Genomic DNA, 24697 nt, shown 5'->3' on the forward strand with positions numbered 1-24697 from the left:
TGTTAGCAGAAAGCCTGAAGGAGTATTCCAAAGTGAAGGTTTAAATATAATCCTGTTCAGTCAAAAAAAGCTTAGTTAAGAAATGAGAATCTTACTGAAAGCCAAGTCAACCTCTCCACTTTGCTTAACAGCCTGTACGCTTTCAGGTTGTATAATTAGTGCACACCATCTTGTACTGCTAGTACACGATTAAAACCAAGTTAATACAATACCCACAGTGTTCAGTTCCCACAGAAACATAGGCCATACAGAGGAGTTTCAGACCAGCAGCTGCACACATACTGCCTAAGCACCTGAGGTTTCCTCACAGCATAGACTTAATCAGAGTAAAAGCCAGTGCCTTCATTTCATGCAGGACAGTCAAAACAGTTCAGCTGAACTTCCCCCTTATAAGGAAGGGGGAGTGGGAAGAAGATAAAAGTCACCCACCACCACAACTTAGTTCCACCTCTCTATGCCCAGCCCTAAAAAGCAATTAATCTTAAAAAGAAAAACACACCAGCCTAGGCCTGTCAAAAGTATCCCTCCTCTTCTTCCACAGCTGTACTGTAGTGTTCAGCTCTGTTCTTACTGGCCTAGTTTGAGATGACTCAAACTAAGGAAACACTGCTACAAAGTCACAGTAGTTCTCCATTTTGTTGGCAGCAAAGTTGCCACAGAAGCATTCCAGCATTAGCATCTACTGCTAACATACTGGAGCAGAAGGAATAAGCTTCTTCAAGCCCATACAAACCAAATGACAAAGACTCCTCACATGTGAATGTAAAACATTTAATTTAAAAATGTTGACACTACAATATATAAAATAGCTATTATAAATGCACATAGTGTATTCTATAGCTGCCAGGTTTACGTTTTTAGGAAACTGTAAGTTACACTGTGGTTAAGACTTGTAGTTTCACCCTCTGAAAAAAGTCCACATTTGATCACAGTGATGTATGGTCAGACTAACAGCCCCAATTGTTAAACACTTGGATCAAGTCATAACCAGTTTTATTGCAAAAGGACCCTGTACACATTTATATCAATTCTAGTACCTTACAAGTTTAGCTACCCAACAAGTCATTAACATACAGAAACATGCATGAGAAGCAAGAAAGATCACCCATCCCTTCTGCATATTAGCAACTTGTCACTCCTGAGCAACAAGGCTCACATCACTGAGGTTTATGTGAACAGTCACTTTTAGCATTCATCCTGAGTGAAAGATGGAATGACTTAAGTACAAATGCAACATTATAAACAATTTCTTACAAAAAAAGTCACAAATTAAAACCAAAGTATTTTACAGAATTTACTACAAAACACCATAAAAACAGCCTTCACTTAAGCCCTCTCCCCCCGTATCCTGCGAGCCAACTGGATATCTTTGGGCATGATGGTGACTCTCTTGGCATGGATGGCGCACAGGTTTGTGTCTTCAAACAGACCCACCAGATATGCTTCACTGGCCTCCTGTTTCAAGAGGACAAGAAGAAACGTCATTAGCAACCCTCAGCAAAGCGCACTCCCTGCCGCGAGCGTCAAGGCCCAGCAGGCTGGCAGCAATACCTGCAGTGCACCGATGGCCGCACTCTGGAACCTCAAGTCTGTTTTGAAATCCTGGGCGATTTCCCTGACCAGCCGCTGGAAGGGCAGCTTGCGGATCAGCAGCTCCGTGGACTTCTGGTAACGGCGGATCTCGCGGAGGGCCACGGTGCCCGGCCTGGGAGGAGGAAGCGGCGTGAGCCAGACTGGGGGCGGCACCGGGCAGGGCCGGGCTGGGCCAGGCCGTCCCGGCGGCCTTACCTGTAGCGATGAGGCTTCTTAACGCCACCGGTAGAGGGGGCGCTTTTCCGGGCCGCCTTCGTGGCCAGCTGCTTGCGCGGAGCCTTCCCCCCGGTGGACTTGCGGGCGGTCTGCTTTGTACGGGCCATTTTTCTTTACTCACCTACGGGGACAGGCAAGCGTGATACAGGGCCCAGCTCTCCCGACCCGCGCGGCAGCACGACTACCAGGCCCGGCCCAGCGGTAAGAATCCGGATCCCTTCCCCCACCTCAAGCCCCAGAGGCGGCAGATGCCGGCTGGCTGCCCCCCTCCCCCGTCGCCGAGGCGGGCAGGTGGCCAGTGGCCTCCCCCGGGAGAAGGAGGAGTCACGGCCCCCCCACACCCCCGCTCCGCGCCGTGTGGAGCGGCCCAGCCGCTCCCCAGCCCAGGGGAAGTGGACTGAGTCACGCCGCCTCCTCTTCCTCTCAGGCAGCCCCAGAGCGGGGGGGGAGGGGGAGCAGCCGCGGCTCCAGGCACGTAGGCAAGGCCTGGCCTGCCCGCTAAGGGGGAAAGGAATCGGCCAAGGCCCGCGTAGCGCTGCCACCCACTGCCGATCGCGCCCGGCGTCCGCGACTCACCTTTCAGAGAAGAAGGAAGCGCTGGTGCCGGTATCCGAGCACACCGAAGCCTGCGCCGCTCCTGCCACAACCTGCTCCACTGCCAGCCACCCCCTCACTGCGCCCTCCCCGCCGCGGGGACCCGCGTTTTATAGCGGGGGCGGCACACGGCGCGGTGACCTCACAATGCCTGGAAACAGCGCGCCGTTCCATTGGCCGGGACCTCCGCCGGCGCTGTGCCGTCATAAGACACAAAGGCCGTGCTCCGGTTTCTCGGCGCTGATTGGGCACATGTCCGGCCGCTGATTGGTTGTTAAAGTAGCCGCCTGATTGGGCACTGTGAGGTGAGAAGAAGCCAATCAGCGGCGGGCGGGAGCTCTGCGCGCTGATTGGACGAAAAGGGGCACGGTTTGGATCCTACCCTTTGTTGCAAAGCTCCACAATGGGAAGTCAATAGGAGCGGGGCGAGCGGCGGCGGGGCGCGGCGGGGCGGCGGGCTCCCCCCGGGCTCGCCCCGGGCGGGCGGCGCGGCCGCTGGCGCGGCGGCGAGGGGGGCTCGGCCGCCGCCGCCGCCTCCCGGTCCGCCTCCCCCCTCCGCCGCCTCGCTCCAGAAAGCGCCTTTTCTGGCATTTCGTGCGGAGGCTGCGCGGGGGGCAGCGGCGCGGAGGGCCGAGCCGGGGCCGGCGTACGAGCCACCCCCCCCCCCCGCCCCGGCCGCTCGCTGCGGCCCGTCCCTGCCTCGGCCCGCGGCCCGGGCAGCCCCAGCGCAGCGGGAGCAGCGTCCCCCGGGCGAGAGGCTCCCGGCGCGCGGCGGGCCTGGCGCCGCCCGGGGCTTCCCTCGGCGCGCGGCGGGCGGGCGGTCCCGGCTCTGGCGTCGCTCGCTTCGTAGCGTCCGCGTTTGTGGTGGTTTTTTCCGGTCGCAAGCGTCCCGAGCACCGCTAGCTAGCGTGAACTGAAAAGAAAAAAAAAAAAAAAAAAAAAAGAAAAAGTGGGCATCGTTTTCACATGTTCCTAAAAAAGCACTCGTCTGGTCAGCGTAGTCATCGTTTAATTGGGTGACATGCTATAAATATATTTGCAGCATTTACTGCCTTGTTTTATTAATTATAACAGCTATATTCCAGCCTATAAACGCTTGTCACAGGATTTATTTTTTTAATTGGGGCAGCCCAACTGATTTGTGACCCTCCTGCAGACAAGAAGAGTTTGACCATTGGGCCAGCTGGGAATGTCTCCGGGGAAGCGCCTGTGTCCTGCGGGGAAGCGAGCCGGGAGTCCTCGCAAGGCTGGGGCTGGGTCCCTCTGCGCTTTCGTTCACCACTTACTGAACCCGAACTGCCGCCGACTTGGTGGATCCTCTTCAAGCTCAAACATCAGGGCTTATTACAAAGTTTCATAGGAAGTGGCAAGCTAGAATCCACCTTCCCTGTTGGAAACATCTACAAACATAATAGCAATTAAGTGAAAAAGAAGACTCTTTTTGGTGATGTTGCTACCTTAAGAGTTGTGCCTTAAGAATTAGGGCTGTATGCTGCTACTTCGTTATATTTGTAACCACTGCAGGCAGTTCCCTGCCCCATGGGAAGGGTACCACCGCCAGGAAAAACAGGTCCCAAGCGCTCCACGGTTGTAGCATGCCCAACATACACCAAACATAAATAAATGCCTGCGTAACAACTGCTCCTAAAGGTACCTCTGCTCGGCAAGTGGAGTGCAGACTCAATCAAGCCAACTTTGCGTGAGGCTTTGCATCCTCCCCAAACGCCTAAGCCTTTCGGGCCGATGCCCGGCGTGAAGGGCAGAGCCGCCCTGCGAGGACTGCCGCCGCGCAGTGGCTCCGCACGTGGGGAGCTTGCGTCTAGCTTCTTTGCCCGTTTCTGGCAAGTCAAACACACAGCAATATGGTGCGACAGGATCGTCACGTGTCCCAGGGTAGGGTCTGCTGTAAGGGTATTATCTCTATATACATCTCCCCTACCTCTGATATCTGTTCTAGGTTAATTTCCTCTTCGGTACTTGTAAAGAAAAACGTTAATTATTTATTGGAGACAAATAGCTGTGTATCAACAGAATCACTTGGTAGGTATATATTAACAATCATTTGCATTTTACACACTTTAGAAAACTGAGATCCAAAATGAAGAAGAATTCCCTTTTTGTCTGTCTGTCTGCTTGTTTAGGAAAAAGATTTCTCGACGCCTGAATGTTCCTGATGATAACTGCATATACTTTATTTTTTATACTATTGATAATGTGAAGAGGCCAGTGCTTATTGTTTGTTACCAATAATTGAGATGTACTGTTCCTTAGATATTTCCTCTCCCAGGTTTTCATGATGACAGCTTAGGCTTCTAATTTTAGAGATACTTTTGATACTTTTCGTTCTCTTTGAATTAAGAGCAAAGAAAAGCTGTGCATCCTCTTATATAAAACAGAAGATAAGGGAAGAGCGTAGACACAGAAGCTGAAGAGAGTAATTGTATGTATCTTGACAGAGACAGGCACACACGTACAAGTAATACAAATCGGACATGCTTACCTGGCACATCTAAACATTTCTCTATTGCTTCACAGAGTATATGTTGAGTTTCCTGACTGTGAAATAGAACACAACTAAAGGAGGAAATAGATAGTGTCAGTACTAGACTGTCAAGCAAACGTCAGTGTACAATGATTTGAATCAGTGGTTTCTAAATTCATGGGTGTGAAGTGCACACTGGTGGTCTGCAGAGCTTACTGCTTACATGGTATCTTTCTTTCCTATTTCATGGCTAACTCATTTTTAAAAGGCAGGTAAAAGACAGGTCAAATGTTTTCACAACATTACTTTTGAATACTAAAAAAGCTAGATCAAGATTTTATTCAATGAAGAACAGAACAACTGATGATCTGGTAACTAATTGTCATTTATATGATGAAAATGTGAAGTCTGTCTAAACATCATAGTATGCAAGCCTTATGTAGAAGTTATCAAGGGTATATTTAGCATACATGAGCAAAGTAATGTTTTCATCGGTAATAGTTGATAATTGAGGCTTGTTTCTGCAGGTACATCAGTTACTGTGATTTTATGTTAGATATGTATCTGTGTATATGTAGATATTAACTTAAGTACCTATGTATGTATTGACATACAAAGTTGTCCTACTTCAACAACAGCTACATAATTACAGTACTTCAGCCTCCTGTGGAAGGTTGTTGTGTTAATAAGAAGGTATTGATATCGTATGACTTATTCCTGTAAATGCAGGGGAATAAGCTACTAAATTACCTCAGTAAAAACCTGCCTACAGCAGAGGCTGTACCAGTATAATTATCATAATTAAATAAGTTATTTCTCTTGCCAAAACAGTTGCACTGATACATGCGCATCAGCGCATGTGTATCATGTATCTAGCCTAAAGACAAGGCCTAAAAGTTTATTATAAACATTGATCAACCCATGCGTGCTGGTGACATTTGAGGGGGAGAAGGTGTTTGCCTTATAAATCCGTGATACCCTTTAACACACACCTGGAGTATCCCAGCAGTTGTGTGTTGAACCCAAGAGATCAAAGTCCTATTAAAAGAAGCTCATATCATTTCCTCCCCTGAGAGAGAAGTTAATTTACTGAGGAAGCTCTTCACAGGGGAATTCACCAGATTCCTCGGGACTGCTTCTTCAGCGAAGGATTTTCTCTCAGGGGAGGAGGAGACGTGAGTGCAATCCTCCGATGACCCAGAACTCGTGCCGTGTCACCCACAACGAGGTAGGCTCGCCACGCTGCTCCTGCGTCTCCCTCGCCTGTGCACTGTCGCGCTGCTCCTGGGCATTTCCTGGACTGTGCCGTCCTGTGGGTGGGGAAAGCCGTGCGGCGACGGGAGATGCCAATACTAAAATAGCTCTTTGGCTGGGACACCGTGCTCCAGCATCCACGTTTTTTTTTCCCCCCTCGGCAGAGGAAAGGGGGAGGAGGGGTAGGAAGGAAGCGATTCTGCGTGCCACAAATAACTCCCTCGCGCTCTCGCGAACCTCCCCGCTGCCGCCGAGCCCCCAGCACCGCGCCGCGGCCGCCTCTGCCCGCGCCGGGCTGAGGAGCCGCGCTGAGGCGGCCGCGTCGCCGAGCGCGCTGCCGTCGATGGCGCGCGGCGGCGGCGGCGGGCAGGATCCGGCCCTCGGCTGCGCTGCGCTGCGGCCCCGCCGCCGGGGGGCGCCCTCGCGCGCCGCCCCGGACCACAACTCCCGGCAGGCTGCGCGCGGCAGGAAGTCCGGGCTCGCCGCCGCGGGGCGCCGCTGGGAGTTGTAGTCCCCCCCCGCCGGAAGCCCGCTTCAGCCGCGTCCCGGGTTGGCGGAGCGCGCGCGCGCGGCGGGACTACAAGTCCCACCCCGCCCCGCGCACCGGGGCGGCAATGGCGGCGGCGGCGCCTGCGCGCGGCGCCCTCCGTGCGGACCGCGCAGAGTGAATAATAAAGGTCTCCTCGGCGGTAGCGGCGGCGGCGGGAGCGGAAGGCAGCAGGCATGTCCAAGGGCCCGGTGGCGAGCGGCCCCGCCGCGGCCGGGCCGGCGAGCGCCGCCAGCGCGCTGCAGGCGCAGCCCGAGAAGCCGCAGCACTACACGTACGTAGCGAGAGCGCCCCGCCGCCGCCCTCCGCCCGGCGCCCGCCCGCCCGCGCGCCAACACGCGCCTGACGTCAGCGGGCAGCGTGCGGCACGCGCGCACGGAGACCCGCCGCCCGCGCGGCACCGGCTGGAACCGGCCGCAGCCGGCGCGGGCCGGCGGGGAGGGGGAGGGGCGGGGCAGGGGACGAGCGGCTCCCCCCCCCCCCCCCCACACACACACCTCCGCACGCGCCCCCCCCCCCCCCCCCCCCCCACCCTCCCGCCTCTCGGCGCGCGGCGACCGTGATGCACCGGGGCCGCGCGCGCCCACCGGCCTGGCCGCGGGGGCCGCCGCGTCCCCTGGCGGGGGCCGCGCCCGGCCGCAGCCCCGGCCCCGCGCGCGTGTGCGCGGCGCCGCCGCCACCGGCCCCCGCGGTCGGCCCCGGGCCCGCCGCGGTTGCTCGGGGCCCGTCTGCTGTGCGCGGGGCTGCGCCGGAGGGAAGCGCCCCGCGGGGGTGGGCGCCGCGCTCGCCGTGCCCCCCACGCCAGCGAGGGAGGCGCTGCCGGGCAGGTGTGCGGGAGCGCTGCGCCCTGAGAGGAAGCTGCCCTGAAGGCCCCGCGTATCGCCGAGGAGCCGCCTGCGGGCGGGCTGCGGGGCGCTCCGCTCGTGCGTGTGAGGAGCATCCGCAGCCACGGGCTGCACACGCCCCTTCCAGTGGGGCAGTGTCGGAGGCGCTTGTCACGTTCCCTCCTTGTCTCGTACTGTGAAACGCGATTCCTCTGTAAGGAAAACACATTAGCGTGCGATACCTCCATCGTTAGAGTTTCTCAGTGAATGATTTTTTTTCCTGGAATGCCTCTCTAACCAAAAATAACATTTTCTCCTAAGGATATGCAACTTCCCAGAGTTTGCACTTAGTGTTCTCGGTGTGCAATAAGTTGGTTTGAGTTGGAAGTTATGGCAATAAAAGTCATTGCTCCTTTTGCATAGGGAGAAGTGGATGAGTTGAGAGTGAGCAGTGTCTTTGCGAGGCTGGGTTAGTGATGGGAATATAATGGATGGAAATAGCTCAGGTGGTCCCTTGTGTCCCTCAAAAAAAAAAAAAAGTTTGGGATTGTTCTTTGTCGAAACAAAATATTTCTGCTGAACTGTCTACCCTTATCGCTTTAGGGTGTTGTCCACATAGAGAAAAAAATGTAGAACAAATTACCCATATCTCTCGCTTGTGCTGATGCCCCCACCCAAAATGAGAAGGACAGGTTCAGAGTGTGGTTTGTGTTGTATTCTCCTATTTTTCTTAAAGGTAATGAGGGAAGTGGGAATGAGGAAAGTTCTTCCTTGTGTTTATACTGCAATATACTGAATAAAAAGAGCTACAGAGATGTAAAGTCATAGCACCATATGACTCTAGTGTCTGCTAGAGGGATAATGGACTAATTTACATCCTCATGCGTCAGTTTGTTAGGAATACCAAAGCTCTAGCAGAATGAGGGATTTTAGGTTTTCTTCCCATTATGAATAACCTGTTGTGATCTTCAGGGACCTGGCAAGTCAGAGCCTTTTAGATTACTTTATTTCTGCTTGTGTCTGCAGTTGAAGTTCTTAAAGCTTTATAGAAGCAACTGGAGTAAATGGTCCTACTAGGACTTTTGCTGTAGTGATAAAGGAGAATACAGGACTTGCCTTTAGAGATGGAGTGTCACTAGAGGCAGAGAAATGGTCATCAAAAGGGAGAGGGAAACATGCAGGTGACAAGGAGATTGGGCACGGAGATTATAAGTACATTAAGTGGAAGAAAAAGATGACAACATGTCTAAGCATGACCATGGAAACAAAAACCAAGGGTATCAAAAAATAGGAAAGAAAAACTGAAAGAAAGAGTTTAGGAAACAGGAAGAAAAGAAGGAAGACCAGGACCCAGTAACTGAAAAGGACAGGGGAAGAGAATGGAACAGTATGGAACAAAGGTGATAATGTAATTAGCTTTTTTTCCAGAGGGGAAAACACTTATTTTCAAATGGATGCTAAAATACTTCAGCGAAAACAGATGCAGGAGTGCTGGATAACCATAGGTGAATGATGGGTTTTGGGATTGCAGAGTGCTGACAGTGAGATGCGAGTCATACTTTGGAAGTCTTATAAGAACTGTACGCTAGGTCACGTCATATTATAAACCTCCTTCTGCTAACGTACGGGAACTTCTTTGGTGGTCGCTCATGTGAACAAGTTGTATGCTGTCAGAATGTAAATGTTTTCTTCCCCCCCCCTCTTTTTTTTTTTAATGTAGTTTATTTCCATAAAATGACATGAAGGTTACAAGTTGAAAACTCAAACAGGCTTAATTATCTGCATACTTTGCTGTTCCCTGGGGACAGGCAATCTGGTACTGAGAATCTCTATCTTGGAAAACTTTAGTTATATCTATTAGGAAATGTTTCAATTTTGTATTAGTATCAATTTCTAAATTCTTGGTGTTATTTTCATGAGACTTTTTTTAGGTACTTAGAACTCTCCATTTTATGCCTTGTCAGGAAGTCTTTATATTTGTTCTGGATCTACAGCAAAAATAAAATAAATAAAGTAAAATTACTGATGGATCGCACACATTTGGCACTGAGTTTTTCTAGCAGAAGAGTCCTTTTGGATGTTGTCCTTAGTAGCAGTTGTAGTGTACAGCTAGACACTCCTAGAGACCAAGTCATTTTGGTATATGCCAAGCTTCCCTATTTAGGTGTGAATGCCATATTTTTTGCCTGGGGATCTGATATTCTCTTTGTAGAATTCAAGTGAACAATACAATACGCGGCAAATGCTGTTACGTTCTCTGTGGGTTATTGGGTTGGAGGTTTCTGAGTGTGATGGTTCCTTGCAATGCCGCAGCTACCACAGTGGGCTGAAGTCAGTGCGTTGCTCAGAGCAAACCCGGGAGATGGGCTCGCTTCTCAGGGACCTGCAGACTGGCCTGGATATGGCCTGCTTCAGGGGGTGTACTGTGCAGGCTTTAGTTGGTGGTTCGCAGTGGGAAGTGGATTTGGTTTGCGTTTGTTCTGTCAAACCTCAACTAGTTTAAAGTGTTGACTTTGCCCCGTTTCTTGAGTCTAGCTGGCATGGTTATTTCTGTATGTGTTTCCGTCTTTAATGTGTCACGTACAAATATGAATGAAGGCCGAGTTCAAAGAAATTGAAAGCAGGTGGTTAGTCATGAAGAACTGTAGGTGTTGTACTACTGAGTAGTTTTGTTTTGGTGCAGTCTACCCATTTGGCTCTTGCAGTCTTCATTGGTTTTCAGAGAGGCTGGACTCCTTTTAATTTTGGATTATAAAGGTTGTGTCCATTACTTGAGCATTTATTGATTTCACAAAATTTAGATAAGTGGATGTTCAGGTGAAGACAAAAATTAACTCATTTGATAAAACCTGAGAGTGCATTCATTCTAGGCTCTTTAAAATACACCAGTGTTGAGAGTACTTAGGTTATAAACACTTCAGGACACAGACTTACAGGATATAACTCAAGCATCCTATACTCAAGATAATTCCCATGCATATGTGGTCTTAAATATGAGCAGCCATACTGCAAATAAGCTTTGAGCTCCACGGGGTGATCCCTTACTTGAATTCTGGGCTAAGATGCCTGGTAGCATATCCTGTCATTCTTTGTAGTGTGGCAAGATTGTGATTATGCCTTTGCAGCATAAAAGACGAAAATTTATCTTTCCTTTTGCACAAGAGGAAGAATTGTGGGAAATTCCTGAAGGATTAGTACCCTGTAAGTGGTGCTAGAACTACATCTACACTGGAGTAGTCATGTTGGGGTCTGCTGGGTTGTGCTCACCCATGGTTTATTTTTCAACTATTTCTGTGCCAGCCATTTGGAAATAAAAAGACTAGTGTACTTGAGTGAAGGGCTGTTTAAGTGGTGGTGAAAAGCAGGTTGGTGCAATGCTGTAGTTACAACTCAAATTAATTCTGTATTCAAGACTTATCTGTGTTGGCATATTTTTGAACCAGTGCTTTGCCTAGTGGTTTCCCAGTCTTAAATGGGAGCTCTGGTAGGACAGCAACAGAAATACTGACGAGGAAGGAATTAGGCAGGATCCTAGGTGCACATGGATTTAATGAAGAGGTTACAAGGACAGTCTTATTTATCCTAAAAATCTCATGTTTATATTCTTATTCAAAAATAATCACATATAAAAACACACCCCAAAGCATTCGTAGTAGCAGAGTTTAATTCTTATCTTTTCATCAGTGGGCAGTGTCTTAAGGCGGTCAGGCTGAACACAGCATACCTCACCTCAAACGTGCAGACTGTCTGTGGACATACAAGTGAAAACCAGGTGTGTATTAAACACATTTTCAGAGAATTTGCTACTTTTTCATAAACTGTTTGAGCTTCTAGGAGACTCAGCGTTTATTTTTACAAAAAGATCTGGACTGTTAAATTCTAGTTTTGACATACCTGAACCGATTTTCATCTTCACAACCTAACAAATATGCTTAGTTTTCTTTTAATTGTTTCTAAAAACCTACTTTAAATGTTCTTTTTGAACAAGCCGAACTCTAAAATAACAAACCTTTCCCATAATTTTCCTTTGATTTTACTGGTGACACCCTTTAGATCAATACAGCTGCTATAGACTTAAACAAAAGCAGCATCTACCTCTGTTACTTTAAAAAACAAAACAAAAAGGCACAGGTTACTGGTACTGTTTTTGGACCTAGTTAGGCAAACACAGAACAAGCCAATATTTATAAAGCAGGCACTCACCAGCAGTCTGCTACATTATCACCTGTAAAATGTCTGCTTTCTTCATCAGGCAAGTAGAAGCTATTTATTTATTTATTTATTTAGTCTTTAAGCCTGTTTGAATTTCACTGAACACAACTCCTCCACAAACTGTTACTGGGATGTACGAGTAGTAACAGGAAGGTGGAAGTATAAAGCACTGGAGTGTTACCGGGAAAGGCTGCATTCACAGTATATACCTGCCATCAAATACATTTGAAGGAATCTGGAAAATGAAAATATAGATTTTTCTGGTCCTTCAAAGGTTCGGTGCTGAAAGCCTGCAGGCTTGGCACGCAGGGCGAGGGGGCTTTGAGGGTGGTTTGGGCCTGGGCGGTAGAGGCTCCATGCAGCGCTGCTCTGTCTTGTCGATGACCTTAGGTATTGATGCGATAAAGTGTTTTCCTGTTGAATTCAAGTGAGACTGGAGCTGTGGTTTGCTAGCTACATTTATTCATAATAAGTAAGTACTTTTGAATGTCACCGTTGACAGTGAATTCACATATGGATAGCTGCTGTATAGGATATGTATATAAATATATTGCAGAGGATGAAAGGTCTGTGGACAATTTTAACACTTTTCAGAACTAGTTTGGGTCTGATTAGGCTTGGTATTTCAAAAATTCAATATTCTGAAAGAAAACTTTAGAGAGAAGGACCGAGTCACTCAAAATTGTTTTAACGTGGAAAATCGTTCCTCTGTTATATTGTTTCTTTTTAATTGTATTATGTTAATGCTTATGCATCCTTTACATTAGTATATAGGGTAATTTAGTGCGATGTGGGAGACAAATATGAAAAAATGATTATTTTAGAAAACCTCTGAACTTTGAGTTACCATATGTCAATATTTGTTGCTTTATAGGCATTTTTATTGTTGAATATTTCTATATTATCTTTAAGTGAAATTCTGTCAGAATCCAATATTTTTCTTTCTCTAGACTTGTTCTTTCTCTAGACTTGTTCTTTCTCTAGACTTGTTCTTTCTCTAGACTTGTTCTTTCTCTAGACTTGTTCTTTCTCTAGACTTGTTCTTTCTCTAGACTTGTTCTTTCTCTAGACTTGTTCTTTCTCTAGACTTGTTCTTTCTCTAGACTTGTTCTTTCTCTAGACTTGTTCTTTCTCTAGACTTGTTCTTTCTCTAGACTTGTTCTTTCTCTAGACTTGTTCTTTCTCTAGACTTGTTCTTTCTCTAGACTTGTTCTTTCTCTAGACTTGTTCTTTCTCTAGACTTGTTCTTTCTCTAGACTTGTTCTTTCTCTAGACTTGTTCTTTCTCTAGACTTGTTCTTTCTCTAGACTTGTTCTTTCCATATGAATAAAGCCTCTTATTTTCTGTGAGCAGCTAAAATGCGCAACCTTGTTGCGAATGGTCTGACTAGTGTCCTCTGGAAAGTCTTCTGCAGTGGCTTAAGGTATGTCTGTCTAGTGGTTTATTAGATGTTACGGCCCCTGTAACGGGCTGGCAGAAAGGAATGTGTCAGTACATCAGTTGATTCAGCTTACTGCTTGGTGTGTTAGCACAAGGTAGCTGGTGCTTGCAGGCTGTGGTAATGCGCCAGGCTGTGAACTGGGGCAGCTGGAGAGCGGGCACAGGTTCTCTTCTGTTAACCTTGCTATAGGGAGCAATAACTTTCGGGAGAGAAGCAAAATAAACAACTGGAGCAATAGTGTCCTGAGTTAATGGATGATTTTTATGCTAGTGGGTTGCAGAACAAGAGGAATTTTAGCTGCATTTTTTTTCTGTACTTTATTGGGAAATAGTTTCTTTCTGTATCAGGTCAGTAAAACTATACAGACTGACAGGGAACATAGAGAGTCTGTTAACAGCTTGTACTTTCCCAGACTCCACCTAGTGATGACAACCAATTTAGATGCTTGTGATAACTTTCTCAGCAATCCCTATCCTTCCTTGTGTATTTTGATCAGTACTTGATGCAGTTAACACCAGTTTGACACTTGAAATATCAGGCAGAACGAACATCCCCTTAAAATGAATAGCAATAGTCTCTTTTCTTTAGTTTCTTTCAGGCTCTCTTCTGGCTCATGATTTTTTTTTTTTTTTTTTTTTTTCCTCCCTGTAGTATTCAGTTCACGCTTAGAAGTTATTGTTATAACAGGAAAAGTTCTAGGTTTTCTTTGAAAGAAAGATATCAATGGTAAGTGCCAAAATGCAATGGCGGTAATAAAGTGCTAGCTCACTGAGATGCTGGTTACTGGTCTGTCTTTTATTATTTATTAAAAGAGACATTAAATAAAGTATAGTTGCTAGAATACATGCAGAAGAGAACTTACGCTGAGCTTGTGGTCAGACAAGAGAAATCTTAGGCTGTCCCTAGCTGCCTTGTTGATCAGAACTGCGAGTGTATTGCTGTAGAGTACACTGGCTTATTAAGAATGATTGCACTGTTAATTGTAGTTTTAAAAATAGGTTTGGATTGTTTTTTATCACTGCCCAGAATTTCCTTTAAGATTAATAAGCAGTCGTGTGCCTGCTGCAGAGAGAATAGCTTCTTGAGTCTATACCTGATGAATATCTTCAAAAAACTAACTTAATTAGAAAGTCAGCAGTGTTTTACTTAGTCTTCATGTTCAGGATATGACTGCAGTTCAGAAAGAGGGCTGTCCATCAGTCCATACCTGATATGCTCAGAGGTTCGTTTTTCCCCTGTAACATTCAATAGTCTGTGAGCTTTCATTAACAGCCCTTGATTATTGTTATCATAACAGAAACAAGAACAGTTGAGGTGCCCCAGGGCAACTGTGCAGCTTTGCAGCAGTGCAAAACATGTTTGCGAGCTTAAAATATCTTAAGAGTGCCACCTGATATCACATACTGGTTAGTCAAAATGGAAAATTAGAAGTCCTGACATTTCTTGGGATTTGACTGTTTCCCGCTTTGTGAAGAAGAGCTAGTACACACGCTGATGTCAGTGCTCCTGTATGGAGCCTGGCGTGGATTTTTGTAAAGGTGCTGCTTTGGACCAGTCTGCTTGTGTAGCATTTTCAGTCTGATGTGTACCTTTCTTAGAGAGTCCTGGAAGAGTCCACTGGGCTATAGCAGACACAAGTAAAGTATGATTTGAGCGCTGAATGGAAAAGCAAATCAATTGAGTGGCTAACATTGATTCTTTAATATCAACTGGTAAGAGTCAGCTTTTATCTTTGTGCTGGCACGTGTGTTACAGGATGCAGGTTCATGCTTGCTAGATAACCACTGTGCTTTGTTTCAGACTCGCAGCAGAAAATATCTGTTGACAAATGTAAGTCTTTCCAAAGAGGCGGCTGCTGCTGCAAATCTGGTTGGTGCTTAACCTGAAAAGAAGCAGATTGTGTTTCATTTTCAGATGTGGATTAGTCTGGATTAGAGCACTAATCAGTCACTTCTTGTGGAGTTTTGGTTTAACGTTTTTGGTTCAACATAACTATAGATCTTCAAACAATTCATGTAATATGTTAAAACTGGTGTCAGTATGGGGCTGCAATTGATTTGTGAGCCATTAATAAATCATGAAGGTTCTTGATATGGTCAGGTGAAGAAAGATTACTGTGCTAGTATTTGTGAAACAAGATGCTGTAGGTTGGTTGCCTGAAAAATGCTCATAACAAATCTGCAACTGAAAGCCAGAGCGATGTAATGGCTTATATGGAAATAATATTTTTCTGAATTAGCCTTTCTATGTTCTTTCATGTGACATGTTGTGTTACTCACTCTGCTAGTTCCCCAAAACAAAACTTTTCAAACAGCCCAGCCCTGTTCCCAGCCTCCACTAGCATTGTTTCTACAATTGGTAGCCTTGGGTGGGATTTATTAGTGATTAAATCAATGGTGAGAGGTACAATACTTTCAAACAACTAACAAAAAAACTCCAACCCCCCAAAACCTGGAAGCTGGAATCTAAACTTATACAGCACAGGACATCTGTATATTCAGTCTTTAATTCAGTGTAGTCTAGGCCAGGAAATCTGATGTTTATTAACTTCATTTTAACTCTACATTTCTATATGCTCTGTGGGCATTCTCCACAAGTGTGAGATATCCCAGCTTTAGCGTTTGCAGCTTAAAGAAATATCATATACTTGATTTGGTTCATATAAGACATAAAATTTATATGAATATAACCTAAGTAAATGACCGTAACAGATAAGCCTGTGGATGGATGTTTTTGCTAAGTAATTGTCAGTAAAATAGTTAACTGCTCCTATTTAAACATGTATTCCTATACTGTGCTGACAAACCAGGTGTAAATTTTCACTAGCCCATTAAATTTTCACTAGTCTACAGCTGTCCAGATTCAATAATCTGGACAACTGTAAGCTAATAATTACAGTAGTTTCCCATCACTGAAACAATTAGGCTCAATTCAGATTTTATTTGAAAAACAATTTCAATATAATCCAATTTTCATAAACTCAGCACTTGCACAGGTGCTGCAGGGAAGAATTAATGGCAGTTAAATAGTTTTGTAGAGCAGAAACCAACCTGCAGATGGATGAAGGTTGTCTAAATTGGGGGTGAGCCATGTTTGAAAATAGGGAGGCTTATTTTAGGCACAGCTCTGCTGTTTACATAAACTAAGTGTTGAATTGAAAAGACGTCATTTAAACTTGGAAAAAATTGATGCGTTTTAAAATGCTTCATGAATTGTATAAATGTTTGGTTAATTTTAAGATCATGTCAAATAATACTTATTCCTGCCTAATTAATTTGAGAAAAAAGAGAATAAAGTTGAGGAAATGTAAAGAAAGGCTTTATGTAAAGTTCTGAATCATACTTAATGGCTCTTAAGGACACATCTCTGAAATGCGATGCAGTTAAGTGTTGCATATGCCTATACTTCGATTGCTTTAATTAAAAAGGCAAAATCTCTGTGTAAACACGCACATGTGCTTAAAATGGATTTTATTGATATAGCTCGGTCACGTGCATCTCGCGGTCCACTGATGCAACAGGTTTGTGCTCTTTCAAGAGAGCACGCAGCCAAAAAACCATGACTTAAATAGTTTTACTCGTTGCGTTTGGACGGCACAACGCTCTGGATGCCTAAGGGATACACAGTTTGGGAGAAGACTGGACAAAACCCTCTTTCCCTTGACACCTGCAGACAGCGTAATTCAGTGAAGCTCGTGTCTTGGCTCTTCACAGATGTGATAAATGCGTTGAGTTTTGTCGAGTAAACTTAGAGTTGAATGCATCAATTTTCTCTCATCAAGATAAAGCTTTGGTGAGCTACTTAATTGCAACCTATTTCTCTCAAAGCCACTTCTGGCTGTGATGGTGGAAACCTAAGAATGTTTCGTCTAAAACGGGTGCAAGCCTCTCTTTCTTCGCTGGTTGGTGTGGTGCTGTAGTATTTATCTCTCTTTTCCCCCCCCCCCCTTAATTTTTCAGTATAGACAAGACACAACTCTTTGTGTCAGTGAGATTTTTCTTTTCACTGAAAAATCTCATAGTAATTCGTGATAGCTGCCGACACATGTTATTTTTAGCGTGGCCTTTTGCAGTCGCTCTTTTTGAGTTCTTATTTATAAAGTCTTGGTAATCTGGTGGTTCTCTCATAGCGGAACTGATTAAGTTGCGTCATTGTCCACCCCATGACATGGTTTGAAATCCAAAAACAGAGGTGCAGTAGCAATCAGGTTAGTGTGCAATATGACTATATTGTGTTTTGTCCTTAGTCCTGTAATCTAATGGTTTATGCTTTGGGTTTTGTAATGCCCACTATCCTTTGGAATTCGTAAAATTCCAAGATTCCAAAGTTGAACTTCCAGTTTGACTTTACTTGCAATATTGATCAGATTCCTAGAAAAAGGAAAACTCGAGTGCTACCTATGTATTTCAGTAGTGAAAACTGGGAGAGCCAGTAAGCATGCTGTGCTGTATGGATGTGAGCAGTGCTCTTTTGAGCACTGAGATGCACCATGAATTCTGTGAAGTCAATAAATAAATAAATGAAAAACCAAGCCCAGTGCTGTGCATCCGTAATAAGTCTCTTCAACTTTCACTTTCTGTATTTGCCCTTAGACTGACATTACTGTCGATCCCTAATGCAGAAGGAGAAGTCTAACAGCTTTAAAATCACAGTGCTGTCTGCTGTGTGACCTTTTTCCAGTTGATGGTTCCATTTATTTAGGTAATAAAGAAAACACTGAGGCGTGTGAAGTCTATCTTCTTGACAGATGTGAGCTTACTGAAACTTTTTCCTCATCCTTTTCTCCTTCCCTGCGTGCACAATCAGCCTTTGTTTTTATACAGTGATGTATTTGTTTTTATTTGAGGTTTAAATGCTTTCTAATCTTTTCAAGGTTTACAAAACTGCACCTGGCTGTTGACAGTATGGGAAGGCCAATAGACTAATAATGAACTTGTCTTAACTACCTCTCTTATTAGAAAGATGCTGACAAGGTTTCCTTGCAGAGGTACAGGCAGGCTTTAAACTGGGTTGTAGCGTGGAGCTGTGGGCTGAAGAATGCAGAATGCAGTTTGTGCCTGGCCCTGGGGAACTGGAACTGTGGAGCTGGGTTGCTTGTTTCACTTTCTTTTCTTTTTTCCTTTTTATTTTTTTCCCCCCTCTCAACTGCCAAGAAATTGTGCAAGTCAGAGGCTGTGTTCCCTGTCAAGAAGCTTGCTTTGCATTGAAATGAAAGCATTTTGGAAGACACAGTGAGAATGCTATTACTAAACCCTTTCTCTGGAAGGTGTTCAGGTTCCAGAGTGATTGGAAGCAATATAAATCCGCGACACAGGTAACTTGCTAAACACCTCAGTATGCTGAGGAATTCCATTAATAATAAAAGCACCTTCTAGTAGCCCTGTTGACTTGTTGAGATGGGTAAGGGTGGTACAAGGAGTTGCCCATGTACAGAAATTGACTGAATAGCTGTTCCAGGAGATCTATCCTGTCCTGATTACTTAGGAATGACACTATTCTTTAACACCCCCCCCCATACACACACACATGCACACTTTTTTCCCTCTTATTCTGGAATATCTTCTTTGCCCTAAGAGCAAAAACTCCTGAGCAATGTCAGAGCTGCATATCACTTTTTTTTTTCTGTATCAGTGATATGTTAAATGAAAGGTGTGTTAGTAGGATTTTTATTGAGTATCCGGTTGGAATAAGTAGATTCTGTCATGCACCACTGACTCATTTCAATTGGAATACCACAGTTCTGTAAAGGAAAGTAATTGAATCATGGGTTTCTTTACTTAAAATGTGTCTGATATCATCTTTTGCAATAAAATTTTATGAGGGTGAAATGAATTTAGCTTATTAAATATGGACAACTCTCTTCCTCTTGTGTTTAGCTGGGTCTTTGAGCTTAAAAGGAAAAGTAGCAGTTTAAATATATATATATATATATATTTTAAGTAGATGAGCGTTATTGAATTAGAAATGTCTATTCTATGATTAGATATTTTCTCCTGGGTTTAGCAATGCTGCCCACTCTGCAAGCAGTGTGTTGGGTAAGTGCTTACTGGTTTACTTCAGATAACTTTAACTGTGTTAGTTCAAGCCACTCATTTAAACTTAGAAGCTAAGCTAGTGATCTTTTTTTTTTTTTTTTTTTTTTTTTTCCCTTGAACTGAATTAGGAAAATTTTGCAGTGTGCTGTGTGCACAGATCAGTGGTGATAGGAGCTTCCAGCAAAAGGAAGCTGATGACCAGCTAAGAGCGATGACCCCTCTCATTCAGACAGCAGTACTCAGAAGAGAACGTCTGTCTCCAACTGAAGTGAACTGGAACCATCAGAGACCTTAGGAAAAAGTCTACAACATAGCATGGCCTCTTGCAGGCCTGCCTGAATCAGCAGGATGAGACTGGTGGAAAAAGTGCCGGCAAAAGCCCCTAGCATTCGCATGTACTTTTGCGCCAATAAAATTGTGTTTTGGCCAGTATGATTTACTGTGCTGGCAGGGGAAGACAGATGGGACTGAAATAAATGGTGATGACAGAAGAGCATTTTCTTCCTGATTTCAATCAGGAAATTAAGCACTGTTTTTTGCTTTTTGTTTGTGTGTGTGTGTGTTTATTTATTTTTATTTCTTTGTGGATTTCTCAGATTTTTACTCTGCTTGGCCCTTCTTGCGTAGGCTCGCACTAAGAATCTTTATTTTGGAATATTTTAATATTTTGCAATGACTAACATGGGGCTGAACGCAGTGTCTGTGCTAGACTGGACTTTGCAGAAACAACCAGACCCCGCTGTGCGTGAATATGACCCGGGCTGATGCTCTCTGGGTTTGTTTCTCGCGATGCAGGAGCGGCTGCAGAGAGGGAGCCCTGCTGATGCCGAATTGTGCTTTGAGCACAGACCTGCCATACTCATGTAAAAGATGTCCGTAATTTGCTGTGGTCTGGTGCTAGGATAGACTGCACTGGTGCTAGTCGCTTCTTGTGCTGATCTTTAGAAAGGATTCTCTAGCGTGGTTTGACTAGTGTAAACACACACCCACATACGTGTGAAATCTAGATGATAATGGTGTTAAATCTCACTACTGTCCTACTTCTACAGGCAGTGTCTTAGTCCGGATTAGTCAATTATCTAATGGCTTTCTCGCTGGTGTCTCTCTGCTGTTGCAGAAGATTTAGGTCCTGTTTATTGGCTAGGCTCGCTCTTTGGGCCCCGAAGGAATTTTGGCAGGAAGCGCCTTGACTGGGAGGAGTAAGGAGGACTGAAAAGGAGGGGAGCTTGTCTTGGGGCCTGCAAAAAGATGTGGAATGGCACAGGGAGGATCTTGGAAGGAAAAGAGGGGCCAGGCTTTGTGTTATGGGAAGAACAAGGGTTTGAAAGAGTTGTTTGGGTTTTGTTTTGTTTTTTTGATGTTGATTTTTTTCCCTCTCATTTCTGTGCTTTTCACCATAGTTTTCCTGATTTCCCCTGTTTGAGGTTTCAGCAGTTCTTTCTTTTGGCCTCGGTGTGAGTCTTCCAGCAATTCCAGGGAGCTTTGGCTTCTAACGAGGAATCTAGAGCTCAGCTGACAGCACGTTTTCCTGATTTGAGCTCATGCCAGTGCATGTGTGAGTTAGGTTGAGTTTGACAGGAAACGTGTAGCCCTGGAACACTTCGTGTGTGCAGGTATCCTGCCGTGCTGTCTGGTTGAGCATGCTGGATGCAGACAGAGCCAAAGCAGGAAAGCTGGGGCAAAGCGAGGGAATTCTGCAGCAGCAGCAAAGGATGGATGTGACCAGGACAAGGCTGCAGCTGTTGAGTTTAGAAACAGAACTTGTAGCTTAGAGCTTAAAGGGGGAATGGGAGGGGGGGATTTCTTTTTGCGGTGGTGGTGTTTGGAAATGCAGTTATTTTCTCTTGCTCATCTTTCCTCTTGCAGCTCCCAAGGCAGATTGCCGCTTGGTTTATCCAGGGCAGAGCGGGAACTCGCTGCAGATACAGATGCTTGTTGCCCTGCCTTGGGCTGTGGAGCTGCTGCTAGCGATTAAAGACGGTTAGCAGTTCCCCCACTGGTGTAAATTCTTGCGGAGAGTTATTACTTCCCACTCCAGAGGATGTGGAATTTCAAAGTACTGTTGGTTTTTATGCTTTTTTTGTTGCTGTTTTTTATTTTTAAACAGCATGCAGCTCCTGCCCTTCTCTGGGAGTTCCCAAAACTAGTTTAAGAATCTTTTTCCTTGTCTTCCTAGCGAAATAAGCTTTAATTTAGAGTAGTGTCAGTCCTGTTCAGAAGCAAGTTCAGTTCAGCCTGGTGACTTTGATCTGCTTTGTTCTGACTGTCTTGTCCTGTTTGTTTAGAATTGTATTTGTCTTTGTTTAGTAGGAATGGTAAATGGTAATGTTCCCTCCAGGAACTGGATGTTGCTGTTGACATTGTTTATCACTTTGTGTCTTTGACTTTTGGTAGTATCAGAAGAAAACTGTGCTGCATGTTTTCTACTTTTTAAAAAAATAAGGATTAAAAAATCAGATGTGTACACATACAGAAGAAAGTACACTGAAGCTAATGCAAGTAGAACAACATAGTTGATTAGTGCAAGTCTGTTTTGTTTGTTTGTTTTTTTAACTAAATATAGAAATAATCTGTATGTGAAATGGCATAGTAATTCGTGGGGGCTGTAGAGTTTCCCGAGATGTTTAGAGAGGAGTTGAGAAATGCAACTTATCGTTGCCAGATTTCCTCTTCCTGTGCAGACATGGCATTTGGCTGATACACTGTGAAGTATGTACCAGTTGTCAACATATTTTTAATTTTAGGAGTCATTCAAAAATTCTATTTCTCAACTCTACTGGGAAAACTTTTATAGAGACTATTCCACACCATAAGGATCCATCACTGTTGCCTTTTCAGCATTTCTGTTTAGAGCCCTTGCAAAGAGACTGCTGAAATATTAATAGCATTCTGCTTTGTGAGCCATCACATTGCAGTAGTGCGGTCTGTATATCCTTTCCACATTCCCAAAACACATGTGGTTTAGATGCCTTTCAATATATTTTAATACAAAGTGGCTGACAGAGTGGCCTGTGTTCCATATTCTCCCAAAGGAGCTAAAACTCACTTCATGGATCAAGAAAATATAGGGCTACAGAGACGTTTTACCATTCAAGGTGGTGTGGAGAAGAGTAATTTAAAATGTTTTATTGGCTTGGAAAAAGAAAAACCCTTGCTTTTAAATTTGCACCCAAACTGGTGATTGAAAGGCTTGAAATGACTGATTTAATGTGACAACTCTAGTTTTCCACTGTTGGTCTGTATCCCAGAGGTGCTCATGCACATTTAATGTGTTGGTATGGAGCTCAATGGTACCTGCTTGCGGGACTTGCTTTGAAATTAAGTGTGAGTGAGAGATCATTTATTTAATAGATAGCATTAAAGAATGAGTTTCTGATGAAGCAAGTTATGTGTTAAACACTTTTCAGGTGAACCATTTACTTATGTAATTATCTCTCATTTACATTATAATAAATGTTTCTCTGGGGAGTTTAGCTAATCATAAAGTGCAATTAATTTTCAAATGCTCTTCAGCAACAACTGACACTCTAGAGACTGAAATGCCTACTCAGCATTTTTTTTAACTATCCTGCTAAAGGGAAGCTGTTCCAGCTCCTTTCCCCAAACAGTTAAGTTTTAGTTTTGTTTTTAAGTTGTTGTTAAGTTTCATACATGTCTGTTGCTAGAAGTCCAGAGTGCTGGGTTTGATAACGTTAGGCATTTAGGTCTGATGTCCCTCCTTAGTTTTCAGAGCATTAGAGATTCAGGGAGCTGCTCCTCAAGTTAGGTGCCGGAGACTCTGGGTCACTTGATGAAGATGCAGGAGTTGAAGGGCTCTGGGACTCCGCTGCTGGCTCTGGTTGCCCTATGATATTCGATAGGGCGCTTAGCCTGCTTTACGGTAGAATGGGAGTAGCGTAAGGCTCACCTCCGTAAGATTTACATGGAGATGTATGGATGGACAGGACTGGTAGGTGACTGCGTGACACCTGTGGAAAGCAGTCTTAAGTACCATGATGCTGAAGTTTAGTTTAATTTCTAACCTAAATGTTGATACAGTCACTTTTGCTTTAAGTTCTATTAGCATATTGGTAAGATAAAACATTCCATACAGTATCATCTTGTACGACTGTACTAGATGCAACAGCACGGCAAGCTTTTCAGCATGGATTAATTTTATGGTGGTCAGTTTTCTGATGAATGGTTGCCAGGGTTGGAGTACAGATCTCCATTCCAATGTATCCAACTTTCTAAAAATGAAAGAAAGTGATGTTTTTACCCTTACCTATTCCAAACAGACCTGTTTCTAAATGTGGGTTAGCATTTTTGCGGTGTTAGGCAATAGGCCTCAGTGCAGGTACTATTCCAGCCGCACTAGATTGCAGGAGACAGATGGACTTGTGCTGGATGAGGCTTTGAGCCGGCCGTGGAAGCTCTCCAAGCCCTGAGCGTTCGCAGATCCAGTGCCAAGCAGTGGAACCTGCGAGTCCCACATATTTGAAGGCTAAAGAGGAGGAAGAGCTTTCATCCATTTACACTTGCAAAAATCCTGTGCAGGAAAGCTCTTGCCAGTGAGAGTCTCTCCTCAAAGCGAACGAAACCACTTTGATTGACCTGATGCGTTTTCCTGCAGCTTTGTCTTCAGCTAGGAGTAAAGAGGAAAGGATGTTTTGTTTACGGATACTGTTTTTAGACTGCGTCCAGCATGATAATATTATCTGTAAATACATCTTCAGGCATCAGACATCTTTCCATTTATTTAGGAATGAGATAGAAAGGTCCTCTGGTATTGAAGTGAATACCTGATGAATTCCTATATTCCATTTTGTTGCCTCAGAATACATATACAAAGCTTAAAGTGAGTCTGTATTTGCTATTATATCATCCTGTGGCTTCCAGCAGAGCACCAACGCTTCTACTGTGACCGAAAAATTTTGTTTTTCACTTTTAAACCTACCTATAAACATAAAAGACCAGAATGTGATTTGCTGTGGGAGGCAGTTACCCCACGTCTGCCTGCTCGGGGCCTTCTGCGTTGCTCTTGGAGCCGTCTCTGAGAAGATCCAGCCCTGTGGGATTTGGGTCTGATCTTGTCCGACTGTTTTTATGTTCCCTAGATATAGGACAACTAGTGGGTTTCAGGCGATGTGGATTTTGTAAGCACCTATACCCAGATCACAGTCGGATCACTCTATCGGTCTAAATGATTTTGTAATCCTCTACAATCTGGGTTTAGAGACTGTTATTAGTGTCACAAATAAAAGCTTGTGACTTCTTTAGTTCTCAGGATTAAAAAAAAAAAAAGACATACACATTTTGGAAAATGACATTCCATTTTTTTTGGAAAATAAAACCCAAACATCTAGGGTCTGAGAGCAGTTATCTCGGTTTTGAAGATTGAGTCCTGAATTCACAGGATTGCGGGAGAGAATGGGTTAGCTGAATGAAAAATAAAGATAAACCATGAGGGGATGAAATAATAATTTTTAAAATATTCAAGTTATTGAAAGAGAAAATCAT

The 24697-nt window shown here is 44.7% G+C and overlaps 2 protein-coding genes across 10 annotated transcripts in view; one reads left to right on the top strand and one right to left on the bottom strand.

The window, feature by feature from the left end:
• Positions 1 to 755: 755 nt before the first annotated feature.
• Positions 756 to 2498, bottom strand: LOC134149144 (histone H3.3A). The gene is made up of 4 exons (XM_062592019.1): positions 2386 to 2498; positions 1789 to 1930; positions 1552 to 1705; positions 756 to 1455 (listed from the first exon to the last, which is right to left on the bottom strand). Exons 2-4 carry the CDS (start codon positions 1914 to 1916, stop codon positions 1327 to 1329), a joined length of 411 nt encoding a protein of 136 aa, XP_062448003.1. The 5' UTR covers positions 1917 to 1930; positions 2386 to 2498; the 3' UTR covers positions 756 to 1326.
• Positions 2499 to 6821: 4323 nt separating this feature from the next.
• The window catches only part of UNK (unk zinc finger), a 45546-nt gene continuing 27670 nt past the window's right edge, over positions 6822 to 24697 (top strand). For 7 of the 9 annotated variants that reach the window (XM_062591923.1, XM_062591924.1, XM_062591925.1 and 4 more), the window contains exon 1: positions 6822 to 6960. In XM_062591923.1, coding sequence (XP_062447907.1) covers positions 6863 to 6960 — 98 coding nt within the window. In that variant the 5' untranslated portion in view covers positions 6822 to 6862. Of the gene's footprint in view, positions 6961 to 7500; positions 7725 to 18316; positions 18478 to 19326; positions 19594 to 24697 lie in introns of those variants that run through there. The other 2 variants (XM_062591926.1, XM_062591929.1) reach the window with 2 other exon arrangements.

This window comes from Rhea pennata, chromosome 19 (assembly GCF_028389875.1).
Source record: "Rhea pennata isolate bPtePen1 chromosome 19, bPtePen1.pri, whole genome shotgun sequence".
NCBI lineage: Eukaryota > Metazoa > Chordata > Aves > Rheiformes > Rheidae > Rhea > Rhea pennata.

Excerpts from the sequence above, each read along its gene's own strand:
- LOC134149144 (XM_062592019.1), bottom strand. The coding sequence starts at position 1,916 with ATGGCCCGTACAAAGCAGACCGCCCGCAAGTCCACCGGGGGGAAGGCT. Across the intron at positions 1,706-1,788 it reads AAGAAGCCTCATCGCTACAG|GCCGGGCACCGTGGCCCTCC; the intron begins GTAAGGCCGCCG and ends TCCTCCTCCCAG. Across the intron at positions 1,456-1,551 it reads CGGCCATCGGTGCACTGCAG|GAGGCCAGTGAAGCATATCT; the intron begins GTATTGCTGCCA and ends CTCTTGAAACAG.